Source organism: Lathyrus oleraceus, chromosome 7 (assembly GCF_024323335.1).
Source record: "Lathyrus oleraceus cultivar Zhongwan6 chromosome 7, CAAS_Psat_ZW6_1.0, whole genome shotgun sequence".
Taxonomy (NCBI): Eukaryota; Viridiplantae; Streptophyta; class Magnoliopsida; order Fabales; family Fabaceae; genus Lathyrus; species Lathyrus oleraceus.
Window position 1 is genome coordinate 117,145,648 of NC_066585.1, and position 9,453 is coordinate 117,155,100.

General features: G+C 36.1%; 1 protein-coding gene across 1 annotated transcript; it reads left to right on the forward strand.

Annotated features, from left to right (window-relative positions):
* The first annotated feature begins 6,938 nt into the window (after positions 1 to 6,938).
* On the forward strand, positions 6,939 to 7,697 carry LOC127102335 (secreted RxLR effector protein 161-like). Its single transcript, XM_051039713.1, has one exon. The coding sequence runs from the start codon at positions 6,939 to 6,941 to the stop codon at positions 7,695 to 7,697; it is 759 nt and encodes a 252-aa protein (XP_050895670.1).
* Positions 7,698 to 9,453: the final 1,756 nt, after the last annotated feature.

Below are 9,453 nucleotides of genomic sequence, written 5' to 3' on the forward strand. Positions count from 1 at the left end.
CCACGTGTAGCATAACTCCCTCTATCTTTTGCACTTTTTTTTAAAACTAAACAAGTTGCTTCATACATGTTTATCAAGCTAGAAATTGAATCGTAATGTGATCCCCAACGAGTATCTCCAACTCGTTTCAATGTACCAACTTGATTTGCACCTTTACTAGTTACAATGTCATCAATCTCTAACAAATAAGCAATTTCTTCTAATTGGGCAGCTTGTAACTCATCATGACGCTTTGTAGAAGAACAAGCAACATTCACAACAAAGATCAGCTTCTCAAAAAATTTATGAACATGTTTGACTTCTCTTGATGATGTAACTAATGCAAGTTGCAATCGATGAGCAAAATAATGAACATAGTATGCATAAGGACAATCCTTCATAAAGAGGGCTTGTAAACCATTCCATTCTCCTCTCATATTGCTAGCACCATCATACCCTTGGTCACGAATGTTAGAAACATCAAGGTTATGTCGAGAAAGTATATCACATATTGCTTCCTTAAGAGTTAAAGATGTGGTGTCTTTAATATGTGCCACATCAAAAAATCTCTCTTGTATTAAACCAACTTTATCAACAAATCTTAGTAAAAGAGTCATTTGTTCCTTTTTTGACTCATCACGAGCTTCATCAACAACGATACAAAATTTGGAATCACCAATTTCCTCACGAGTACTCTTTTTCACCCTACTAGAAAGAATTTGCAAGAGCTCTTTTTGAATTTGATGTGAAGTATACTTGCAATTTTGTGGAGCATTTTCCAACACAACTTTTGCAACTTCATCATTGTAGGATGCTAAAAGTTTCAATAACTCAAGAAAGTTACCTTGATTTCTTGATTTGCTACTTTCGTCGTGACCCCTAAAAGCACAAGCTTGTAGTGTTAACCAACGAATAGTGTCAATTGAAGTCTTGAGTCGTAACCGATTATTCATTCTTTGACTTGAACTTTGCACTTGAATAACATTTCTAATATGACCATCTTGATTCAACAAGTCTTGACAAGCTTTCATTGCATTGTTGTGTGGTGAGCAAGGATCCTTCCCTATGTGTTTAAGAAAGGAGCAATGTTTTCCATTCCTAACTTTCTTCCAATTTCTAAAACCCATAGAAATAAAGACAAGTGATCCGGGACGTCCACTTAGTTTTTTGCTAAAAAGGTAACATGGTAAGCAATATGCGGCATCTTCAGATGGTGAATATTCTAACCATGATGGAAATATGCTAAACCAAGTATGTTGAAACCTTCTCGGATGATCCTCGTTACCGGACAAAGGATAGTTTTCTAAATGAATTTGATATGGACCCCATTTTAGATAAGCTCTTCGTATTGCATCCACTTGATTTGGTGGATATTGCCAAATCGGAGGACGCTTTCCAGGATCGCGTTCCAAAGAATTTTCAAAACTATGATGCTCTTCAATTGTTGGATTCTCAAGAACTGTTTTAGATTTGGATGTCGGGATTATAATTTCTTCATCTCTCTCTTCTCTTTCAATTTCACATGCTTTCCTTTTGAAAAAAGAATCAATTTTCCTATTATTCATCTTTAATCTTCCTATAATATCATATCAGATCCAAAAATCAATTTAGAGAACATAAAAATTAAAAAAAATAATAATAAACTTAATTAATCAACTTTAATCCGTTTTCAAATACCGGTAACTTCACTATTAGAAATTAGCAACAACAATGATTAAATAAACCTTATTACAATGTATAACTATATTTGTAAATTACAGTGTTATGAATTGGCTTAATAAACCTCATATAGATTATTTTAACACATCAAGAAAGAAGAACCCTAAAAATCTCAAAAACACAAATCAAGCAATCACTTTAATTTGTTATTTTTTATAAAAGAAGAATGAATAAAGTTTTTTACCTGTTAGATGCCGATCACTTTAATCTGTTCCGATTCCGGTGCCGGTAGGAAACCCATATGAGAAAGAAAGGAAAGGTAAGAGCTTTTTTACCTTATTTGTATTTTAACCTAACTTTGAATGAAAAGTAAAAAATAAAAATTAATTTTAATTTAAAATAAGGATGTTTTAGTAATTTAATATATATGAATTAAAAAAAAATAAAAGTTGAGGGGTGGTCGTGACCTTCCCTCGTTCCCCCTCAGTTCCGCCGCTGCATATGGGTATGTAAGTGCCTGTACCCGTACCCTTTACCCGCCATTCTAATAAAAATAAATATATCAAGTATAAAATATCCTATTATTTTAAGTTTTTAAAAATATTAAAAAGTCTTTTATAAAATTTATTGTTGAATTATGAAATAAATGATCACTTATATTAAATATATAGTAGTTTAAAATTGATATATTCTTAAAAATTGATAGATATTTATTTTGATACAATAATATACATTAAAATACATAAATATATATTATGCGGGTATGGGGTGGGGTGTGTACTAAGGTACCCATCCCCGCATCCATCCCCGCTTATTTAAGTGGGTAATTACCCGAGTTCGTGCCCATACCCATTTTTACGGGTTTTTACCCTACCCGTTGTGAGTATTTTTATGGGTACCCACTGGATATGGGTCAAATTGTCATCCCTAATATAGAATAAACTTTTAAAAGAATTTAGTGACCGAATTTTCGGCCACTGATATTTTTTTTCTTTATTAAATTAATCCTTTAAATTTTTAATTTTTCTCTTTTAAATATTTTACCTTTCTAACTTTTATTTTTTATTCAAGTTTCACATTTTATTATTTTAAAGAAATAAAACGTATATTTATATCTACAAAATGATAGCATAAATTTTTATTTTTACTAAAAAATATTATTTAAATTATAATATTTGACGTTCATATATATTTGTCAACTATGTCAATGTGTCATAGCGGTAATGTGTGTGTGTGTGCATGAGTTGAGATGCCAAAGAACATTCGTGAGTTTGATCCTCCATTGCAACATGTTTTGTTTTATTTTACATTTTATAACAAACTAAAACTCGTCACAAATTCGGTCGCTAAAATTCGGTCACCGAATATGTCTCTAAAGATTAGCGACTAACACTTTATCTACCAAAAAATGGAAGTCACTTTATTGGTCGCTAAACATTATAATGACCGATTTTTAAGATTTTCCAATCTCTAATTCGGTCACTAAACACGAAATTTTTAATAGTGATTGGTAAAACGTGAAATTAGATCCTCACGACCCGAAATCAACGTCTCAAAGGTGAGGGCTTAGATTCCCCACACTGAAACTTACATCTTGAAATCAATAATGGAGCAAACAGAGTCATAGACTGGGTACTCACCGGCGACAAAGACACAGTGGTACCGGAGTCAAGTAAACCTTCTTTTTCCCTCTTCTGCAACTTTTCGTTCTTCTTCTTCTACCACCTTCCGCTCTTCTTCTTCTTTCTTCTAAGATCCTGGATGTGAACTGTGGCGTATAAAAGAGGTTGAGAGAGTGATGCTGTTGAATAAACTTAATGTTAGAGTTAATGGGTTTTAATAAATAAGTTAATGGAGAGAATTGGAAGGTCAATAGACAGTGGGAAAATTAAGAGTATTTACTATTTATCATAATTAGTAGAATAGCTAAAGTTTTCTTTGTATGTATAAAGTCCAAAATTGCATTCTAATAATATACAAAAGTTTACAAACGAATCGTTTCTTCTGACAAATTGGCATCAGAGCTAATGGAAAATATGATGAATCAAATGCCGTTGCCACGACTAACGAAGTTGAATTACGAAAACTGGAGTATCCAGATGAAAGCTTTTCTCGGATCTCTAGACGCGTGGGAGGTGACCAAAGATGGGTTTGAAGAACCAACAGATGTTGAGGGATATACGGCAGCTCAAAACAAGGCGTTGAAAGAGACGCGATCGAAGGATAAAATGACACTTTCCATGCTGTTTAGGGCTGTTGATGAATCATGCTTCGAAAAGATTGTCGGTTCGACTACGTCGAAAGAAGCATGGGACACACTGGAGAAAGTGTTCAAAGGAGCAGATCGAGTAAAGCAAGTTCGACTCCAAACACTTCGTGGCGAATTGGAGAGGATGCAGATGAAGGAGTCAGAAAATGTATCTGACTACATCACGCGTGTACAAAAGGTGGTGAACCAACTCACCAGAAATGGCGAAACAGTAACTGATGCACGAGTTGTCGAAAAGATTTTGAGATCTTTAACAGATAAGTTTGAGAATATTGTGTGTGCAATAGAAGAGTCGAAGGACCTTTCGACGCTCGCAGTCGAAGAGCTCGCTGGTTCCCTCGAAGCACACGAACAACGAAAGATGAAAAAGAAGGAAGAAGGAGTAGAGGACGCAAATCAAACCAAGGAGCAAATCAAAGACGAAAAGGTACTCTTCTCTCAAAACTTTCGAGGAAGAGGACGTGGTCGTGGAGGACGTGACAGTGGTCGAAGTGGTAGAGGCAACAACTTCGACAGAGGACAGTCGATCCAGCAAAATTGGCGTGGCAGAGGACGTGGTCAAAGAGGTGGTAGGTCGAACCATTCCAACTTTGAATGCTACAAGTGTGGGAAGTATGGCCATTATGCGAAGGATTATAACTCATTCAAATGCTATAATTGTGATAAAGTGGGACATCTTGCAAAAGATTGTCGAATCGAAAAGAAGGTAGAAGAAACAACCAATCTAACTTTGGAAGCTGAAGCAAATGAAGGTTTTCTCTTGATGGCTCAAAATGAGATCAACTCAAATGACAACGTTTGGTATCTTGACTCAGGAGCAAGTAACCATATGTGTGGTCACAAACACCTGTTTAAAGAAATGAGAAGGATTGAAGATGGCAATGTGTCTTTCGGAGATGCATCGAAAGTAAAGGTCGAAGGTAAAGGAACGATTCGTTACCTGCAGAAAGATGGGTTGATTGGATCAATTCAAGATGTTTATTATGTACCAAATCTTAAAACCAACATCTTGAGTTTGGGACAACTTACAGAAAAAGGTTATTCGATACTGATGAAAGAACGGATACTGTATTTGAAGGACAAGCTGGGACATCTGATTGCTCGTGTCGAAATGGAGAGAAATCGAATGTACAAACTGAATCTGATAAACGTTCGAGAAAATTGTTTACAAGTAAATGTCGAAGACAAAGCGTCACTATGGCATCTACGCTTTGGTCATCTACATCATGCTGGTTTAAGAAGGTTGGCGAAAAGGAACATGGTGCATGGACTACCAGACATGGATTATGAAGGAAAGTTCTGTGAAGAATGTGTGCTTAGCAAACAAACAAGAACTTCATTTCAAAAGAAGGCAGAATATCAAGCTAAGCATATCCTTGATTTGATTCACACCGACATATGTGGGCCAATCACGCCAGAATCTTTCAGTAGCAAAAGATACTTCATTTCCTTTATCGACGATTACTCACGGAAGACATGGGTTTATTTCTTGAAAGAAAAGTCTGAAGCATTCGAGGTGTTCAAAAGGTTCAAAGTAATGGTGGAGAAGGAAACTGAAAGACACATTAAAGCAGTTCGATCTGATAGAGGTGGTGAGTATACTTCGACAACTTTTATGAAGTATTGTGAAGAGCAGGGTATAAGGAGATTTCTAACTGCAGCATACTCACCTCAACAAAATGGGGTGGCTGAAAGGAAGAATCGAACAGTCCTTGACATGGTTCGTTCAATGCTTAAAAGCAAGAACATGCCAAAGGAATTTTGGGCAGAAGCTGTACAATGTGCCATTTATGTTCAAAATCGATGTCCACATTCGAAGTTAGAAGATCAAACACCACAAGAAGCGTGGAGCGGACAGAAGCCAACAGTCTCTCATCTCAAAGTATTTGGAAGTGTTGCTTATGCACACGTACCAGATCAACGAAGAACGAAACTTGAAGACAAAAGTCAGAAATACATACTCATTGGGTATGATGAGAAAACAAAAGGGTACAAGCTATTTGATCCCATAAGAAAGAAGGTGATAGTGAGTAGAGACGTTCGAATAAACGAAGCAAGTAAGTGGGACTGGAACAGTTCGACAGAAGCTATTGTCGAAGTTGAAGAACCATCTGTCGCTGTACCATCAAACATTTCGACAACACTTGAAGATTCTGACGATGAAGATGAACCTATACAACCCAGAATGTGAAGTTTGCAAGATCTGTATGATTCGATAAGTGAAGTGCACCTGGTATGTCTCTTGGCAGATGCTGAAAACATCAGTTTTGAAGAAGCAGTACGAGACAAGAAGTGGAAAAGTGCCATGGACGAAGAGATGAGGGCGATTATCCACAACAACACTTGGGAGCTAGTTGAATTGCCAAAAGGTAGTCAACCCGTTGGTGTAAAGTGGGTATTCAAGAAGAAGATGAACGCTCAAGGAGAAATAGAACGATACAAAGCGAGACTTGTTGCGAAGGGATACAAACAGAAAGCAGGAGTTGATTATGACGAAGTATTTGCACCTGTTGCAAGAATGGAGACAATTCGATTACTCATATCTCAAGCTGCTCAATTCAAATGGCCAATATTTCAAATGGATGTCAAAACAGCTTTTCTGAATGGTGTACTAGAAGAAGAAGTATATGTCGAACAACCACTCGGGTACATGAAAGCTGGAGAAGAGAAGAAGGTACTGAAGTTGAAGAAAGCGCTATATGGGCTGAAGCAAGCACCGCGGGCATGGAACACACGTTTCGACACATATTTCAAGGAGAACGGGTTCGAGCAATGTCCGTACGAACATGCCCTTTATGTGAAGAAAAAAGGAATGAATGTATTACTTGTTGCTCTCTATGTTGATGATCTTATTTTTCTGGGCAGTAATGATGAGATGATAGAAGAATTCAAAAGCACAATGGCACGTGAATTCGAGATGACAGATTTAGGCCTGATGAGATTCTTTCTTGGTCTGGAAGTTCGACAAGAAGAAACAGGAATCTTCATCTCACAAGAAAAATATGCAAAAGATATCTTGAAAAGATATAAGATGGAAAGTTGTAATCCGGCTTCGACGCCAATGGAACCAGGAACAAAACTGTCGAAATTTGATGGAGGAGAACGTGTCGAAGTAGGAAGATATCGAAGTTTGGTAGGAAGTCTTAGCTATCTCACATGTACAAGACCAGATATCTCATTAAGTGTAGGCATTGTAAGTCGATTCATGGAGGAGCCAGTTTATACACATTGGAAGGCATTGAAGCGAATTCTGAGGTACATCCAAGGAACAATGTCACTTGGGATGTTTTACTCGAATTCAGACAAATACAAGTTGGTTGGTTACTCTGACAGTGATTGGTGCGGAGACATAGATGATCGAAAAAGCACTTCTGGATATGTGTTTTTCATGGGAAATACTGCATTTACTTGGCTTTCTAAAAAGCAGCCAATAGTAACTCTTTCGACATGTGAAGCAGAATATGTAGCAGCATCCTGGTGCGTTTGTCATGCAATATGGCTCAGAAGATTGATGAGTAAAATTGAGCTAGAACAGAAAGATGCTACAATAATACAAGTTGACAACAGGTCAGCAATTGAGTTAGCAAAGAATCCAGTAAACCATGAAAGGAGCAAACACATTGACGTTCGTTTTCACTTTATTCGAGAACACGTGAAGGAAGGAAGTGTCGAATTGAAGCATGTAGCAAGTAAGGACCAAGCAGCAGATATTTTCACAAAACCACTATCAAAAGAAATTTTCGACAGAGGCAAGAAAATGATAGGCATGATGAAGAGAAGAAACATTTAAGTTTATAGAGGAGTTTTGTTGAATAAACTTAATGTTAGAGTTAATGGGTTTTAATAAATAAGTTAATGGAGAGAATTGGAAGGTCAATAGACAGTGGGAAAATTAAGAGTATTTACTATTTATCATAATTAGTAGAATAGCTAAAGTTTTCTTTGTATGTATAAAGTCCAAAATTGCATTCTAATAATATACAGAAGTTTACAAACGAATCGTTTCTTCTGACAGATGCTCGGTCTTAGCTCGTGCACGTTGAAGCTTCAAGGTGAAGCTTCAATGGCCTAAAAAATGGAGCTCTGAGTGAGGGTGAAAGGGAGAAGAGTTGCAGAGAAAAATCAGAGTGAGAGAGAATGAATCGATCCTCCAAAACGGTTATGCCTTCAATGATTTATAATAGAGTTTGCAACTGATTTAGTTAGAGTCTATTATGCTAAACTCAGTGAGCTCAAACTATTAGCTCACTGAGTGGATGGTTTGGCTTCTCTCTATTGAATTGTCAATTGGTTAAGTGAGTTACTAATGTCATAACCGGCAACTGCACGTAAAACTTGAATGGATCCATGTGGAGCTGCTTGCATTAGGGAGACCTACTGAACAAATAATACTTTGCCTCGACGACAACCTTGTTAGCTTTCTCATTGGTTGTTAAACTGTGAGTGAAGTTAAGAAATAGTTTGTTTAAATGCAGTTATTCATGACTCCTGTTAGGTGACAATTAAAATTAATTTGTTATCTGTTGAAAATATTTCAAATCTTGGTTAGATGCTAGCTTGAAATCACTTTGTCCTGCTGAATTGTTGTTAGTTTCGAAATGTTAGATTAATTCTGTTAATGAAGTTAATATTATTTGAGGTTAGTTAACTGAGCAAGCTCAATTGAATGTTAGTTAGGGCTGGATTAATCTGTTAGTTGATTGTTATAAATCGTTAAATGCTTGTTATGACTTAATGGAATGTTGTTGTATGGATATTATAGGGTTGGATTATGTTTGTGATGTTAATGAAATTTAATCATAACTATTAATGAACTTGGTAAAATTAGTCTGAACACCCAACAGTTAATGATTTTGGTTAGGGTTAATTGCTTGAATGAATGCATGAATTAATTCTAGTGTAACACTTGTTAGCTATTTGATTTTGAATGTTTGTTAGCATGCACTGGTGTTATGCTTGTGGAATGATAGTTTTTGCTTTTGTGGATTTCATGGCTTTTATCCTGACTGGGTTTGGCAGCACATGGGTACTGTGAATTCTGTGTGTTTCAGTTGCTGCAGGGTTTGTGCTATTGGCTTTGCTTGGATGCTACGTGGTGTAAAGAATCATGCTACCTTCATATGGCCCGCAGAAGGATTCCATGGTGATGGCAAATTCGTGTAAAGTATGGTGATGTTTTGAAGATGTAAGTGTAATACTTATTATTAAATTGAATCTTGTGCATTTAGAACTTGTATAGCTTGTTTTATTTGAAGTGTAATAGACATTGACAACTATGTATTCAACATGATCTTTAATAACATTTCAAACAATTTTCTCCATATTCATTTCATGCTATCTATGTATTGTTCGTGTAAGCCCTTAAGGCCAATACTTTTGGCACTTGCATCGAATTATTTATTAATAATAAAAGGTTTTTTTTATTATGTTTGTTTAATAAAGTCCCTAGAATAGCTAGTCTGTTTAATGTATCAAGTGTGACTTAATCATGAGATCCCATTAAACATAAGGACATTGTTCTTAAAGTATCCGTAGTCGAGCTTTAT